We start from the raw sequence: 17037 nt of genomic DNA, 5'->3' as shown, positions 1-17037 counted from the left end.
GGAGCGGGGCGGGGAGCGGGGCCGGCACCGGGCAGCGGAGCGGGGGGAGCGCGGAGCGGGACCGGACCTTGGCGGGGGCCGGCAGCGGTGCGGAGCCGCGGGACTACGCGTCCCGGCAGGCAGCGCTGCGGGGCGGAAGGGGAAGGGAAGGGAAGGGGAAGGGAAAGGGGAAAGGAAGGGGCTGGAGCGGGCCGGGCCGGCCCCGGGGGGGCGGTACGCGGCGGGGAAAGGGACGGGCGGGGGAATGGGGACGGGGAGGGGGGAGTGCTTCGCACAGCTCTTTCCCCTGGGGATGGGGGTGCCCCCTCGCACCCCCCCACACCCCCACCCGGCGGGATGGCAGCCGTGGCAAGGGGGGGGTGCTGGGGGGTGCGCTGCTCTGCCCCTCCCCAAAGCAGCCCCGGCGGCTCTGCCTGTACAGGCCGCCTCCTTCCATCTCCTCGGAGGTCTGTGGGGTCCTCCCTGACATCCCACTCCTCCCGGGACATCCCCTCCCCTTTTTCCTGAGTCCCAAGTCCTTTTAGGAGGGTCCCGCAGCCCCCCCCGGGCACTGCCCCCTCTCTGCTCCAGCTGCTTCACCTGGCCTGGAGGGAGCAGGTCCTGTCCAGGGGTCCAGGCTGGGAAAAGCAGCAGCTCCCCAATATTGGGGCCAGCTCTCCTTCAAGGCCTCCTCCTTCTTCACAGCCCAGCATTGCATACAGGTCCCACAGCCTGTTCCCGGGGCAGCGGTGTCCTCAGCAAGGGCTGGTAGCCATGGGATGGCAGTGAGCCTGACTCGGCTGTCAGGGTCTCTTTTTCAATCCTGCACATGTGGTTTTTTGCCTTTCTCAGCCTGTGGCCCAGGCTGGATTAGCTCCACAGGGAGCCTGGTTAGAAATAAGTCTCTCGGATGCCTTAATGCTGTGCAGGACCCCCAAACTGTGGTGCAGAGCAGGGGAGGGGGTGGCAGCAGGAGGAGCGGGGCTGCAGGTCTCCCCCTCATTTGGGGACATCATCCCAAGTCTGGAGGAACAGCAGGACAGTGGTTTGCTGGGCTGGAGCGTGTTTAGCAGTGGTAGGAGGATTTGTGTATGGGTGACAAAGCAATTGAATCTAGAGGTGTTTGGGATGTGCAAAGCCATCAGCCCTAATGGCATCAGGGTTTGGCCGGGGTGCCAGGCTCTGCCCTCGGGGCAATGGGAATGGGCACCTAAATACTGTAGTTTGGCTTGCAGAAAGGGGAAAAGTAGTCGGTGTTAAAGTGTGTCATCTGGGTCCTCCGGTTCTGGGACCAGGTGGGGTGTATTGAATAGCCAAGGCAGGCAAGGCTGCGATGGGTGTTTCTTACTGATAGGACAGACTCAGCCCTCCATCACCTGAGGCGTGGGCAAGGGTGCGACCCCTGAAATATGTGTCCCTGAACCCAGTGATGCTGTGGGGAGGTGCAGGGAAGCATTTGCCGTGGGGTAGGCTAACCCAGCAGTCACCTCTCCCAAGCAAACCCATCACTGGTAATGCAAACCACAGCAAAATACTGCTGGATGTGGCATCTGGCTGCCCAGAGCTGGGGTCCTGGGAGAAGCATAACCCAGCCAAGGAGTTTCATGGGCTGTAGCAGCCCCTGTAGTCCTGGCCATCAAAGAAACCCACAAGAAATAAAAAAAATAGGAACTTCAGAACCGCTTGAGCCAACCCATGAACAAATAATTTTAATGTTTTTTTTTTAGCAGACCGTAGTTTTCTCGGAGCTCCACAGTCTCCTCTCTTTGAAGTTGGACAGATACAGTAAACACAACAAATATATGATACAACCCATCACAGCTGGATTAAAAAAAAATACACAAAAAATATAATACATAAAAAAATGGATTTTTAACATTGTGGACTGACACAGCTCTAAAAATGGTGATTGTAACCCTGGTAAGCTTTACAAAGTCTTTAAAAAAATAAAACAGTACTTCATGTGAAATTCATAAATACACTGGAGGAGAACAGAGGGGCTTGGGGGGGGGGGGTTGAGAAAGTGTCTCTGGGATTGTGGCTAAACCCCGGCCGGGGCCGCTGGGGCCACCAGGCAGCGTGTGCGTGGGGTGCAGGTGGGCACCCCGGGACTTGGTGCAGGTGGGGTGGAGGGATGCAGGGATGGAGCGAGGGATGGAGGCACAAACCGGTCCAGTTAAAGAAGAGCTTTGTCCCCTGGCAGGGCCGGGAGCAGGGCACGCCTGTGTTTTATGGCGGGGAAGTTTTGAGTTTTCATTCCCAGAGATTTACATCAGTGAGTGAAACGGAAGAAAGAAAAAGAACCACGAAACAACAAACAAACATGCTACATATGAGAACTCGGCCGGGTGGCCCCAGCACAGCCCTGGGGTGGGATGCTGGTGCCTTTCCCTGGATTTTTCCCTCTCTCTTTCCCCCCTGCTCCGACCACCCCTGCTCACTGCGGCCACCTCCATCCAGCCCCACCACCGAGTCCTCGCCCGGGCACGGGGCCGGGGTGGCTCTGCCCCATCCCGCAGGGATTGGTGGCTTCTCCCAGCAGCGAGAGGTTGAAGTCCCCGCACCTCACAGGACACGTGGCATCGCGATGGCAGCCAAGGCCCTTTCCTCAGCCCTGGGGCTGTTCCTACTCCTCCGCACCCAGCAGCATCGAACCTAACCCCCCCTGCATCCCAGGCTCCAGCACCCCTCAAACCACTCCTGCCCTCCCGCAGCACCCAGCTCTGCAACTCCCACTGCCTTCACTCTCCCACCGGCACGAGAAACCCGGCCAGACTTGCCCATCTTGGGCTCTCCATCCCCCTGCCAGCCCCCTGCCACCCTGCTCCATGCCACCGCTGCAAAATCTGACCTCTGTCCCTCTGCGTCCCCCGCCCTGCACCCCGGGGATGCTCTCCCTAGGCTCTGCCTTTGCAGCCACAGCCTCAGGACCGGGCACGTTGCCTTGGCTTATTTTGGGCTGCAGCCACAAAAATATCTCCAGGCAGACCCAGTCCCCTGTCCTGGCATCCCTCCTGTCCTCTGTCCCCTCTTTGTCCTCTCTGTCCCAAACTCTGCCCACCTGCAGCCTGGTCCTGCATTGCACAATGTGCTTTTCCCTGCACGAGCCGCCTCCCCAGCCGCTTCCCGCGGGATGCAAGTGAGCCGGCCAGAGCGGCTGCAGGGAGCAGCTGAAACCAGAATAGTCAACACAGAAAAAAGGCAAAAAAGGTGAAAAAAAAAAAAAAAAGAAGAAAAAAAAGGTGGAAAATGTACATATGCAAAGTAAATCAGACAAATCCACCCTCACTGCTCTCCTCATTACTCCTCAGCAAGCAACCATGGGGTGGGGGGGGGTATGTTTAGCCTGAGCCACCCCCAAGTGCAATTCCTGAAAGCACATGCAGAGCTCAGGGGATCCCACTGCCACATAAAAACCAGCCTCCGGTCTGCAGCAACCCCCGAGAAATGAAGACACCCCCCCAAGCCTTCCCTGCAGAAACCAGCTCCCCATGCCCAGCAGTTTTGCTGCATGGCTCCGACCCAGCAAACTCAGCTGCGTCACCTCCTCCGGACACCGGCACGGTGCAGGGGTGGCAGAAGAGCAGGTCCCGGACACCACAGAGGGGCATAATCCTGATTACAAGCATGGTGTCTTTTTAAAAAGTATTAAAAAGCACTTCAATTTTAAAAAAAGGAAAAAAAAAAAGAGCCATAAAAAAAATGGTTTGCATCGTCGATGCCCTCCCGCCTTCAGCGCCGCCAGCTCCCGGTTCCCTGGCTGGACACAGAGAAGGAGCATCCTGGGTGCCGGTTCCCGGAGAGGCGGCAGCATCCCCCTCCACCGCCCTGCCCTGCCCTTCTCCTACCTGCTCCCACCTTGGCACGTCTGTCCCCACGTCCCCACCGCCACCCGGGCTCTGCCAGGCAGTACCGATGCCGTGGCCGCTGCCATGCCAATCGGTTTCGGACCAGACGTGGCACAACGCCACGTCCTCCAGCCCGTCCGCGCTTGCTCCTCTCTGCTCGGGACCAGGACCGCATCTGAGTGAGGTGGGGGAGCGAAAGGAGGGGTCATCCTCCGCACCGATGTCCCGCTGCTGGCGGTGGCACGGCACGATCCCGGCCTTCATCGGCGACACTGAAGGGCCGGTCTCTCCCCATCCAGTGCCGGACGCAGGTTTCCTTTCTCCCTACGCTTCCTTTCCCATTCTTCTTTTTTTTTTTTTTTATTTATTTAAAAAAAAAAAGAAACTGTTCCTAAGTAGAAAACATCTGCGATCGCAAGTCAGTCTTTTTTGGCTATTGTTTTTCTTCCTCCTCCTCCTCCTCCTCTCTTCAAATGACTTCTCACGAGGCAACGGGCACGGGCGGCTTTTCTGCACGGCCCCCTCCCTCCCCTGTGCACCCCTCGTGCCCCTGCCCGTCCCCGAGGGCCCCTAGTCCTTGACCAACTTGTACACGTGGTGCTGGGCGCCGTGCTCGCTGGTGGAGACCTCGAAAACGAAGGCTATGCAGAGCAAGGTTTCCTGGGTATCCCTGTTCGTAACAACCTGCGGCAGAGCAGAGAGCGCGTTAGGAGGGGGCTGTGCCCATGGGGAGACGCTGTTATTCGGGGGGTTGCACGGGCTCAGGTACAGCCACTTTATTTGCACCATCAAGATTTGCTCCCTGTAATTCAGGGGGTTGCATGAGCTCAGGGACAGCCACTTTAATTGCACCACCAAAAAATCACTACCTGTTATTTGGGGGGTTGCACAGGTTCAAGCACAGCCAATTTAATTACACCAGCAAAAATTTACTACCCAGTTTTGGAGGGGGGGGTTGCATGGGCTCAGGCACAACCAAATTAATTGCACCACCAAAAAATTACTACCCATTATTTGGGAGACTTACACAGGCTCAGACACAGCCAGTGTATTTGCACTGCCAAGGCTGGATGCCCCGGGGCTGGGCAGCGCACAGCAGGGATGGCAGGGTCGATGCAAGTGTGGGCTCCACGCTTGTCCTGGTTTCAGCTGGGATAGAGTTAACTGTCTTCCTAGTAGCTGGTACAGTGCTGTGTTTTGAGTTCAGCATGTGAAGAATGTTGATAACACTGATGTTTTCAGTTGTTGCTCAGTAGTGTTTAGACTATAGTCAAGGATTTTTCAGCTTCTCATGCCCAGCCAGGGCACCTGACCCAAACTGGCCAACAGTGTATTCCATACCATGGGACGTCCCATCTAGTATGGGAATTGGGAAGTGGGGGGCAGGGATTCGCCGCTCGGGGACTGGCTGGGTGTCGGTCGGCGGGTGGTGAGCAATTGCCCTGCGCATCATTTGTACATTTCAATCCTTTTATTACTACTGTTGTCATTTTATTAGTGTTATCATTATCATTATTAGTTTCTTCTTTTCTGTTCTATTAAACCGTTCTTATCTCAACCCAGGAGTTTTACTTCTTTTCCTGATTTTCTCCCCCATCCCACTGGATGGGGGGGGAGTGAGTGAGCAGCTGCGTGGTGCTTGGTTGCTGGCTGGGGTTAAACCACGACAACGCTCCTGGTGGGAAATGCTCCCTGGAAAAGGAGGGAAGGTACCTGCAGGATGGTGAAATTCTCCAGGACGCTGTTCATCATGTACTTCTCCGGGAGGTGCTTGAGTTTGTGGATGAAGTTGATCATGTACTCGCACATGGGAGACCGGTGGATGCGGTAGACGAACCGGCCGTTCTCCAGCCGCGCGTACTCCGTCTGCGGGGGACAGCCGGGGTGAGCAGCCATCCCATGGGAGCCGAAAAACCGCAGGGGATGTGGGCACGGGCAGGTGGTGGCCAACTGGGACATGGTGGAGGTGTCCTCTCTGCTCCACCCATGGACGGGCATGCATCCATGTGTCCTACACCCAGCTCTGGGACTTTCTTTATCCCGGGACCCCTGTGGACCTGATTCCCACCCCTTCCCAATGCAGTAGGGCACGGGACTCACCTCCACCTTCTCCACGACCTGCTTCCCAAAGGAGCACACCTTGGTGGAGACCGTGATGGTCATGTTCTCTGCACTGCTGTACTGGCTGCTGACACCATAGAAAGTCCCCGGCCCATCCTGGATCGTGCTGTTCAGATCCGCCTGGAGAGATGAGAGGAGGGAGAGGGTCCCGTTAGGTGCCATCACACCCAGTTCTCAATGGGGACAGGGGACACCGGCATATGGAGTTACTCAGGGTAGTCCTGCTTCACCAGCAGGGTGCCCAACCTGCAAGGAGTCCATGGCTCAAGGACAACCGTCCCCATCCTCATCCTCCCAGCATCATACCCAAAATTTGACGAGGAAGAAGGAGTTCTGGGGCCCACGCTCATAGAGCTCCTTGAGGCCACCTTTCTTCTCAGGGAACTTGTCATAGATCTGGCGGATGTCCACGGCCTCCAGCAGCGGATCGCTGTACGAGGGGTTCGTCTGGCCGATGTGCACGAAGAGGTGTTTGCTGTACTGTAAGGACCGGGGCAGGGGAGGGAGAAATAAAAAAAAAAAAGAGAGGTCAGATGAAAGCAAGATGCCACCAAGCACAGGGATGGGCACCATCCCACCCGGGTGGTGGGGACACGGAGGGGACCATTACCGTTTCGGCATCCCGTGGCACCTCCATGAAGGCGGAGTACTCGAGGAGCCGGAGCTTGGCGGAGGCGATGGTGCGGTCCTGCCAGACGGGCACGGCCGAGGCGGCTGGCGGGAGCGGAGCCAAGGGCTCGTAACCTGGGGTGGGGGGGCAGCCATGAGCTGGGGCGAGCCCCCCCTCTCCCTGCACTGCCATGGCTCTGCTGTCCTTACCGCATCCCCCCACCCTTCCGTATCTCCCAGCATGAGGATTTTCCCATGGGGCAGCCAAAATATGGGATGTGCCAGTCCCGCTCCTGGGGACACACAGCCGGGAGCAGCAGGGTCCCACTCACCATGGAACTTTTCACCAGGTTTAAACTGAGGCTTTTCCCCCAGCAGGGCTGGGGACAGGACCGCAGGTTGGTGGCACTCTGGGTGGGAAGGTGGCATGGGACAGGGGACAAATAGGAGCTAGCAGGGGTGCAGGGTCCCCTGCAAGGGGGCAAGGACAGCACTTACTGGCTAGTGATGGAGGCATGGGTGGCTGGATGGGGTAAGCTGGTTGTGCAAACGGTTTAATGCTGGAAAATAAAGAGCATCGTTAGGTTAACGAAGCCTGGATCGCCCCAGCCCCTCACCAAGGGGGGGTCCTGCCCAGCACCGGGCAGCGGAGGGGTCTTGTACTTACTCCTGAGAGGGTCCAGGCTGTCCTGGGATAGGCCCACTCCAAAACTGTGGGAACAGCACAGGGAAGAGTCAGCGGCTTCTGAACCCCCCCAAATTCCCCTCCCCACCTACTGCAAATCACGAGGAGCCCCCAACCTCCCCCCTTGCATTGCCACCGCAACCAAGGGGCCATCGAACATCCCCCCATCCCTGGGAGGCTTGTACATGGGGATCCATGTCCCCCCCACACCCCAGGGTGTCCCCATACGGGGGGGTGTGGGGCTGTCCTCACCCTGGGGGCAGCAGAGAAGACGGCCTGAGGAAGAGGAGGGGGGGGGCTGAGCTTGTTCTGCAGGACGCTGGCCGACACAATCTGTGCGGAGGACATGGAAGCCATGCTCTGCAGAGCCTTATCCTTCGAGACCTGGTCCTGGGGGGGAGACAGAGGGGACAGGAGGGAGACGGGGGTTACAGGGGCAGACCGAGCCCCCCCCCCCGCAAATCCAAGTGTGCCCGGCAGGTTTTGCAGAGCTCGGAGCTGGTCGTGCAGCCTGGCCAAGGGACCAGGGCAGGTGGATGCCCCCCACCCTTAAATGCACCCATGTTAATTAATACTTGAAGCTTGCAAATGTCCCCTGGGCAAGAGCTGCTGGGTCTGGCAGGTGTCCCCGCTCCCCCAGGGACACAAAGGGTTTAGCCCCTCCAAAGAAGGGGGCAAAAGGTAATGGGGAATAGATGACATCACAAACTCAAGCTCAACTTACCAAGTTCATGGCCTGTCCGCAAAAGAAAGGAAAAAAAAATGTTAGAGCATCATGGGAGCCTGCGGGCACTGTGTGCACCCCCCCCCAAGCTGTGTATCCCCCACCCCAGCTCATCACCACATTCTGATTCGGGGAGCAAACCCCTCGACCCAGCTGGTCACCAGGGGATGCACATGGTGGGCACCAATGCCTGGGCTTAATCCTGTTGGGAACAGGATGCCAAAACCCCCCTGCTATTTTATGGGGTTGCTGTGGCAAGCCAGGCCTGTGCCTCTGTTGGCTTTTTAATTCCTTTTACAGCCTTTAATATCCTTTACAACCTCCTCAGCAGCCCCCAACGCTTGCAACCAGGGCACGGAGAAGAAGAGCCGCCCGGGTCCTGCCCTGCCCGGCAAAGGGCACCTGCACCCGGCTGCCCGGGGATGTTGGCACCAAATCCCCAATAGGCACCACAAGGAAGACCCTGGGCACAAACCCCCTATGCCATATGTGCATTTATATAGAAGACCAATTATTTTTCCTTCTCCCTTTTGCTCCGGAGGTCACAGCAGCACTGGGCAGTAGCGGAGGGCTCTGAGGTCTTGCCCTGGGGCCGGGCTGCTCCTCCAGCCACATCACCAGGACACGGGTGTGCTGGTCCCACCACACACCCTCTGTTTTCCCTCTGAACCTTCCTCAGGGATCAATTGCTTCATTTATTTTCACCTGGAGCAGGGCAGGAGTGGGGGCATGCAGCCACATGTTGGGCAGCACTAACACGCACATGACTGCAGCTTAAAAATATATATATTGCTCACGGAAGGGAGTTTCCATTCAACAGGACAAGCGCTGGGTGAGGGCAGAGTGCTGCCTGAGCCGGGCTTTGCCTCCAAGTATGGCTGGGAAGGGATGTTCTGCATCCACAGCATATCACTTCAGGGGATCTCTGCCCCCGCTGTTCCCTACTGGATTCCTGGAGGCAGCATGGCCAGGGATGGAGAGCACAGCCATGGACACCGGCCTCCATCCTCAGACCCCTGGGGTCACTCCTGCCTCTGATTCCCCCTTGCACTGCGCTGTGTGGCAAGGAAAGCCTATTTAATTTTATTTATTTATTTATTTATTTAGTGCAAAGGCTTCTGCTGTTGCTGATCCTGCTGCCACCCCCTCCCTGGCTGCACCTCTTGGGGCTGGGAGCTGGGTTTAAAAGACATACAAGCCCAGAGGAGCCTCCCAGAATAGTTTCAGGTGCCCTTTCCCGGCTTCTCCCAGCAGACCAAACCCGCCGGGGTGTGGGAGCCCTCCTGGCACCCCACTTATAGGGCACCAGGGTCCCTGCTGAAGGGCTTTGGAGGGCACGACTTGGTGGGCTCCCAGCCAGCATGAGCCAGAGGTCCTTAAATCTTTGGGGACCAAAATGCCAGCACCAGCTCTGATGGGTGGCCCCTGCTGCCAGCTTCAGTGCTGGAGGCTTGGACACAGCACCCAGGATGGGGCAACTGGGACGTGGGGAGCTGGCGATGCTTTTGGGACCTTGAGGTCACAGCAGTGGGGTTGAAAGGTTTTCTGGGCTCCCACACCCTCGCCAAGGCAGCAGTTCCCCCCTGGATCCTGCTCTCCGGTGTGACAGCACAGGGATTATAACCCAGGAGCATCCCGGGCTGCGCAGCCCAGCCGGGAGCTGGCTGTCCCCAACAGGCAGTCGTGCACTGGGGACCTCTCTGTCCCCCACCTTGCACCATCTGGGTCCAACCCGAGCAGGGCTCAGTCCTTCGGCGATGTCCCCAGTCCTGCCCATACCCCCCCCATCATCACCCTCCCCACCACCGCCACGGTTACGGAAGGGTTAGTCGGGCTCCAGTTAGGAGGAAGGAAGGAAAGAAAAGCCGACCAGAGAAGAGAGGATGATCCAGTTTTTCCTCGCTCGGCTCCCTTGGCCCCTGGAACCATGGGCTGCTCTGGCACCATCATGCCCCCTCCCCAACAGCATGGCCCCATCCGGACCCGCTGCCACCCATATATCCCTGACGTGCCACCTGGCATGTACAAGCCACTGGGCTGACAGCCTGCAGGGACCCCCCAGGACCACCCCTGCTTCTGCCCACATCCCACCGGCACCCGTCACGAGCAGGGCCAGGTCTCAGCTTGTGGGGGAGGCCCTTTGTACCCCTTGCTTGAACCTCACTTTGCCTCGCTGGCTGCTCTGGGGGGTCCTTCCCCTCCTGGGAGAACCCCTGATGGCCCAAAAGAGGAGGCAGCCCTTGTGTATCACTGGAGGAGGGTTTAAACCCCCATTTCTCCGTGGGGTAGTCCTTGCCTGGGTGAAAGGAGAGGATCTGACACCCAAATTCACCCTCCTGGGGGAGAGGGAAGGGCTCTGGTGTTCCCACAGCTGGACCCCCCTCCCTTGCACTTCTCTCTGGGCATCCCACAACAATGCCACTAAAAATAATCCGGTCCCAGGAGCCGAGGGAGAGGGAAGAAAAAAAAAACACCAAAAAAAGAGAGGTATAAAAGAAAGCAAGCAGCACACCGCAGAGCCGAGTGCGTTAGTCGTCAGCAGGCAGGCCAGGCGGGGCCGGGGCGGAACGCGTACCTTCAGCTTGGACTGAATCTCACGAGATTTCCGTCGGGCAAGAACCTGCAAGTGGCTAGAGACCTGCAGAGAGAGAGCAGAAGGAGAGGGGGAACAGCAGAGCCGTCAACCAGAGGAAAGGAGGAGGAAGGAAAGGGGCTGCCCATGCTCACAGAGACACCGCCGCAGACACCTGGGCAAGGGCACCAACGTACCTTGATGCCAACCTGGTACTCCCGCACCTTCTTCCGAGCTAGAACCTGTATGTGGCTGGACACCTAGCGCCCGCCACGCCGTTCGGAAAGGAAAATACAGAGAGCGTGAAGATATGTTCCCCCCACAAGGTGGGATGCTGTCCCCGGGGAAGGGAGCGTGGAGAAGGAGGAGGGGGAGCATGTGGGGCTGCCGGGGTGATGCTCCTGGAGATGCTGAGGGTCCTGCGCCCACCGCGAGCTGGAGGGAGGAAAAATGGGGGGGGACACCCCGGTGCTGCGCTGATTGATGCTGGTTTGTGGCCCCACCCCAGTTGGGGTGAAGCTCCTCAGAGTGAAGCTGCTGCGGTTGTGGGGTCCACATTTACCATCTCTTGGGGCTTCCCAGACAGAGAGAACCCCCCAACCCCTGCGAGCGCAATGAGCTGCTGCTTGCACACAACACTGAGGATATGGCCCAGCTGGTTTGGGGGTGCCCCTGGGTTACCCCAGGTGGGGCTGCAGCAGGACTGCCAGTCCCAAGGGAGATCCAGGAGGGACTGGCTCATTCCCTGAGGGCTCCTGCTGATCTTGCAGGTGGGAAAGGTGAGAAAAGGGGGTGGGTTTTTTTGTGTGTCCAGACCCCTATAAGAGCAAGATCCAAAGAAAAGGGGCTGATGTACAGGCAGGAAAGGCGCAGCATGGCTGGGGTGCCTGCCCCAAGCCCCAGGCAGGGTGGGAGTCCTGCACCCACCGGGCATTGGGGCTGATTTCAGCAAGATCCTTTTCCCACCAGTGCCAGGCTGTCCAAGAAGGGACACCAGGCTGTCCAGGACACGACTGCACAGAGGGGACAATGCCCCATGCACTCTCCCCTGTGCCTTTCCCGAGTCCCCCTGGAGCATCGCTTTTGCACAGCACCACATCCTTCCCTCCACGAAGGGTGGGCCCAGGGGGTCCAGTTAAGGCTTTAAAGCCAGAAATAAAGAGCTGCTCAGCGCTGGTCTGAACACAAGGACAGTGGCCAGACTCTGGTCCCTCTTCCTCCAGCATCAATCCTAGAGGAATGTCCCCCCCAGTGTCTGGGGACCAGCATCCCTCCCTTGCAGGGACTCGTGGCATGGGCCAGTCCCAACGTAAGTATCCCCATGTCCCAAACCCATCCATCCCCCTGCGATGGGAGATGCACCCACTCCCCAGCATCCTGGGCCACCGGCTCTGCCAGGACAGGCGGCATGGCTCCTGGCTGGAGGCCACCACGGATGGGAGGGAAGAGCCACCAGACCTGTGACAAACGGACATGTCCCATCGAGGGCTGTGGCAGTCCAGTCCTCAGACAGGTCTGGTCTCTGGCATGAGGGTGCAGCGAGGGCTCGCAGCTGGGACGGATGTGACCCTGCCCACAAAATGTGCAGGCAAAGGAGGACCACTGCGTGCTCCCTGCCCTGCCAGCATCCCTGCCTGCGCGCTGCCTGCCCCAGCATCCAACCTTGCAAGGCAGAGAGGTCGGGGCAAGGGCTCTGTGGTACCTCCAGGCCCCCCAGGACCAGCACCACAGCCTGTCCCCTGGCCGGGATGGGGATGCCTTGCTCTCAGCCTGGGGGCTTTGGGGGTGCCTTCACCGCGGCATCCGGCACAAGCGGCGTAAAGCCTGGCAAGGGGCAGAGGTGGGAACGGTCTCTAGATGCAGGTGGAGCAGCAAAAAGATGCATGCAGTTGCACACAGAAGCCCACACGACTTGGATGGAGATTTCAAGGGCTCCTGCCACCCGTGGGGTGACCCCAGCCAGGCAGGGGAGGCTGGGTGCTGCCTGCCCCCGCACCCCAAATTTCAGGGCATCCCCAGATCAGGCTGGGACAGACCAGCCCGAGGGTGTTTGTGCTCACAGACAAAGCTCCTCACGGAGGACGAGGGTCCTGCCGGCAGCAACGGTGGCTCCAGGAGGGGACGCAGAGGACGGGCGATGCAGCCGGACACCCGCTCTCCCCCAGGCTTACCTGGCACCCCCCTCCCACCCCCCCTAAGCTTTCCCAAGAGAACAAGCAGAGCGATGGCCTCACCTGCTTCCTCGTCCGTGTCTTCCCCGTCCGCAGCTTGATGTACCGGGCTATCAGTTCGTTACGACCTGCCGGCAGAGCCAAGGGGTCAGCCCCGGGGAAACGGGGGGGCCAGGGCCATCAGCCCCAAAAGGCACCTCCAGCCCCCAGCCCGTCCTGCCCAGCCCGGCCCGATGATGCTGGTCCTTAACGAGGCCGGTCCTTAATGAGGAAGGCACTGCCAGGAGAAGGCACTGCCAGGAGATGGCGCTGCCACGACAGCTGTCCGGCCCGAGGGGACATCGGGGTGGCCAGCCCCCCCCCCCCCAGCCCAGGGGGACCCACCTTGCGGCCCCCCCACCCCAGCGGCTTTGGCAACCCCCAGATACAGGAGGGTCGGAGGGGGGGGTGACAGCCGCCAGGGACCCCCCGCCACGGCGGTGTCCCCAAACACAGGCAACCACAGCCCCCCCCCAAAAGCCAGCCCCGCTGGAGCACCCCCGGGGGAGCCCATCAATCCGCTCCCCGCAGCCCTTCCCACAGGGGTCCTGGGGTGCCCCCCCTGGCACCCCGCTCCCCTTTTGCAAGCCGTGCTGGCCTTTGCACCAGTATTTCCTAACGTCCTGGGTCTAATTCGAAGCAGAAGTTGCTTTTGCGCCACATTTTAGGGGCCAGCTGTGGCCAATCTACGTTCAAACGTCAGAGCAGCTGGGAGCTTTCTTCTCCCGGCCCTGGCCCCAGCCCCCCCGCCGCCGCGCCCCCCGCACACGGGGGCGGCCAGGCACGCCAGATTTATTTTAATGGACCAGATGGTCGCGGTTGGAACTTGTCGAAATGCCCTTGGAGCGGGTTTTGGCTTTAAAAAAAAAAAAAAAAATCCCTTTAAAAAAAAAATACACACACACACACCACCCCCCCCACCTCTTCCACCCCAGCCGGCCCCCTCCCAGCCCTGGAGCAACTGGGCCCTCCTGGAGGGGGGACACACATGGGGACAGACAGGGCCAGGTGCTGCGCGGGGACGGCTGCGCCTTGGGGTGCCCGTGTCGGGCAGGAGCCGATGGGTGGGTGGCTGGGTCCACCGTGGGTCCTGGAAACGGGAGCACCCTTTGCATGGCCAGCACAGCACCCCGGTGCCACCCCGAAGCACTGAGCACGGCTCCCGGCTCACCAGCCTCATTAGTGCTTAACAAGGGCCAGGACCCCAAGTGTGTCCTTTAAGCCCAGGTGAGATGATGCCCACAGCAGGGTGCTGCCAAGGGGTGCGGGTGCGGGGGACACCAGTCCCGAGCCCCAGTTTGGGGGTACGCCTTCACCGAGCACCGCAGCATCCCCCTTTGCACATCCCGCTCCTGAGTCCCATACCTAGCCCGTGGGAAAGAAATATGGGAAAGAAATGTGGGTGCCTTCATGCACCCCAGTGGAGCAGTGCCAGCCCAGCACCCAGTGCCCAGCACCCAGTGCCAAGCATCTCCTGCACCCATCCTGCCTCGCACCACGTCCCCGCCACCGCCCTGGGCTGCACCCTCGCAGCCTCCCCCCGCAGCTGTCCCCGTGCCCGTGCGCCCCGTCCCTGTCCCCCGTGATTCACCCGGGGCTGTGCCATTCCCTCCGAGAGGGCACGTCCTCCTCCAAATTACCACATTCCCCAAATTCCTCTCCCCTGACACCACCACGTGAACCAGTTGGACGGGCTGGGTTAAAAATAACCCAGCGGGCAGTGAGTGAGAGAGAGGGCCAGCGTGCCCGGCCTGGCCCCCCCCAGCTCCCACCTGCTTCGCCACCCCCACACCATTGGCATCAGTGGGGCACCGGCTGGCATGGGCATGGGCATCCCATGGGACCCCCCAAAAAAGGGGTGGTGTTGGTGAGCAGTGGCACCGGCACACCTTTATGTCAGATGCCGGCATCGCCTCGGCCACCGGTGGCCCTGGGGATCCTGGTAAGCTTGGCACCGCCAGCCGGGGGTCCCGGGGGGTCCCGGTGGGGAGGTGCTGGAGAGGGTGGGGGGAGATGAAAGGCGGCCGGCGGGGCCCGCTGCCTCTTTAAGCAGCTGCCAGATGTCTCCGAAAGGCTGGAAAAACCGGTCGGGGCCCGGCGTGCTGCGCGGGGCCAGGCTCCCGGCGGCACTTCAGCTATTCCCGGAGAAATCCAAAAAATGCACCCGCTTGGGAAGCCCTGTGCTCCCCCCACAGCCGCCAGGCCCAATGCCCCGTATTGGGGGCCCTGGCAAGCAGGGTGGCATGGGGACGGGGACAGTGGCACGGTGCTCACTGCAAAGCCTCGTCCCCTTTGCCCCTCTGTGCCAGCAGCAGGTGAGCCATTGCGGGTGACGGATGCAGCATCCCAGGCGGGTGTATTTTGGAGGCTGAGGATGGAGGCGCTGGCCTTGGTCCCTTCGTCACCGCGGGGTGACGGTAACGTGGCAACCTGTCCCCCTGGGGGTGACATCATGGGAGGTGGAGAGGAGGAGGGACCAGCCCCTACCCTGGCAGGGATGAGGATACCATGGCACCTTCCACCGTTCTTTGGTGGCACCATGAGCCCTGCGCCAGCATCACCCCCTGCCTGCGTCATCCATCCTGGTTGCAGAGAGGCACCAAGACAGAGGTGTTTCGGGACATACGAGGAACTAGGCTGAGACCTGCCCCAAACTCATTGCACCAGTGGGGCCGACCAGCCCCGCTGCTGCCAACAAAGTCACCGAAAGCTGAGCCGGGTTGCTGGTGGCTTGGGGTGGGCGGGTGGCCCTCGCCACCAGGTGCTCTCCGCCACCAGGTCCGGTTGGGGAAGGTTTGGGGAGCGACGCGGAGGCGCACGGGAGCCGGAGGACTGGCACTGGCCCCGCAGTCCTGCGCCCGCTCCCTGCCCGCACCCGCTCCCTGCCCGCACCCGCTCCCTGCCTGACGGCTTCACCAAACCAGTTGGTCCGGCAGGGCCGAGAGAGGGAGGGAGCGGGAGGGAGAGCCAGCGCAGAGGGAGGGGACGTGGGTCACTGCCACCTCCCCGGTCCAGCTCCGGGATGCACCCGGGAAAGCTGCTTTCGGGGTTGCAGGGTGCTCAAGGACGATGGCCCGGTGTGAGTTTGGGGCAGGAGGTTTTGCTTCACCCCCGGCCGCCCCATCCTGCCCCCATCACTCACCGTACATCTTGCCCTCATCCGAGAGGATGATTTTCCGCCGGCCGCAGGGAGGGTAGATCGCCAGCGCCTCCTGGAAGCTCTGCTCGATGTCCGGACTCCACACACCCTCGGCATCATTGTCCAGACTCTTGTCCATGCCGTCCTGGCCATCTTCCCGCCCCTCCCCGGGGCTGCCGCTGGCGTTCCAGCTGTTGGACGCTATGGTGCTGGCTGCTCTGGGCTCCGACCCCGAGCCCCCACGGACACACGACAACCTGCCGGGACACAGGGGACACCCGTTAGACCCGGAGAGCCTTGTTGGGGGTATGGGGTTACAGTGACAGCATGGTCTCAGGTCCGTCCCCAGTGCTGGCCCTGTCCCTACTTGCACCCAGGGCTGGGAGCAGCATCCTGGTGTGAGGCATCAGAGACACAAACAGGCTTTCTTTGGGAGCAGAGCCATGATTTCCATGAGTACCCCCAAAACCAAGCCACAAGTGACCACCCAGGGTCCACTCAAATAAAGTTTGTGAAGGAAACAGCCCGGATGCTGCGTTACCCGTACGAGCTGCTCGGGCGCCCGGCGCCCACGGGTGACACAACGGGGTGGCAGCAGCCCCGCAGCCTGTGAGCCCCAACCCCGCACCAGTACCCGCTGCCACCCAGCCACCTCTTCGGGCAAGCTGGCCCCAAAACCACCCCCAGCCCTAAAAATCCCCGTTCCACCATGCCTGGCAAAGGCAGAGCTGGGATTTGAAGGGAGACGCTGGGCGGCTCCAAGCCAGACCCCGTTAATGGGAACCAGGTGGCCGGAGCCCTCCGGCAGCCCTACCCCTGGCACTGGGAGAGGCCCCCAGCCCCGAGGATGCTCGGCCGGGACCCCGGGCGCTCCCTGGCCGGTGGGTGATGCCAAGGAGCCTTCAACCCTCCTCCTCCTCCCTTTGCCCAGCTCCCGGCGCAGTGTTTTGCAATAACATGTTTGGCGGCAGCTGCCGGCGGTGGGAGCGGAGAGGTGTCTCCTGCGCCGAGCTTCCCGGACGAGCTGGGAGTGTACAAAGGTCTCCGGCGCAGACATCTCCTTTTAAAGGAACTGCAGAAGCCCGCTGGCTCAAGCGCGCTGCAAGGCCTCTTTTTTTTTTTTTTTTTTTTTCTTTTTTAAAAAAAGAAA

General features: G+C 60.3%; 2 protein-coding genes across 7 annotated transcripts in view; both read right to left on the bottom strand.

Moving 5' to 3' along the window:
* The window catches only part of SMPD2 (sphingomyelin phosphodiesterase 2, neutral membrane (neutral sphingomyelinase)), a 4191-nt gene extending 4061 nt beyond the window's left edge, over nucleotides 1–130 (bottom strand). Inside the window, exon 1 of the mRNA XM_010584645.1 lies at nucleotides 68–130. The gene's annotated coding sequence lies outside the window, so the exon portion shown is untranslated. The remainder of the gene's footprint in view (nucleotides 1–67) is intronic.
* A 4061-nt stretch (nucleotides 131–4191) lies between these two features.
* Nucleotides 4192–16026, bottom strand: TEAD3 (TEA domain family member 3). Of its 6 annotated transcripts, XM_010584639.1 has the most exons (12): nucleotides 15891–16026; nucleotides 12773–12837; nucleotides 10542–10604; nucleotides 7967–7978; nucleotides 7495–7632; nucleotides 7225–7268; nucleotides 7067–7117; nucleotides 6559–6697; nucleotides 6255–6428; nucleotides 5928–6068; nucleotides 5541–5693; nucleotides 4192–4511 (listed from the first exon to the last, which is right to left on the bottom strand). In XM_010584639.1, exons 1-12 carry the CDS (start codon nucleotides 16024–16026, stop codon nucleotides 4398–4400), a joined length of 1230 nt encoding a protein of 409 aa, XP_010582941.1. In that variant the 3' UTR covers nucleotides 4192–4397. The 6 variants fall into 6 exon arrangements, with proteins under 6 accessions (XP_010582941.1, XP_010582942.1, XP_010582944.1 ...); XM_010584640.1 differs by lacking the exon at nucleotides 7967–7978 and having other exon boundaries at nucleotides 6559–6692; nucleotides 7056–7117; XM_010584642.1 differs by lacking the exon at nucleotides 7967–7978.
* Between the last annotated feature and the right edge of the window lie 1011 nt (nucleotides 16027–17037).

The sequence above is a fragment of the Haliaeetus leucocephalus genome, unplaced genomic scaffold (assembly GCF_000737465.1).
Source record: "Haliaeetus leucocephalus isolate CR32 unplaced genomic scaffold, Haliaeetus_leucocephalus-4.0 Scaffold1000, whole genome shotgun sequence".
Classification (NCBI taxonomy): Eukaryota; Metazoa; Chordata; class Aves; order Accipitriformes; family Accipitridae; genus Haliaeetus; species Haliaeetus leucocephalus.
This window is presented reverse-complemented; position numbering and strand designations above follow the sequence as displayed.

Coding starts and splice junctions, on each gene's coding strand:
- TEAD3 (XM_010584639.1), bottom strand. CDS start 16,026: ATGGACAAGAGTCTGGACAATGATGCCGAGGGTGTGTGGAGTCCGGAC. Junction 12,838..15,890: donor GGATGAGGGCAAGATGTACG/GTGAGTGATGGG, acceptor CTCTGCCGGCAG/GTCGTAACGAACTGATAGCC. Junction 5,694..5,927: donor AGGTCGTGGAGAAGGTGGAG/GTGAGTCCCGTG, acceptor TGTCCCCCGCAG/ACGGAGTACGCGCGGCTGGA.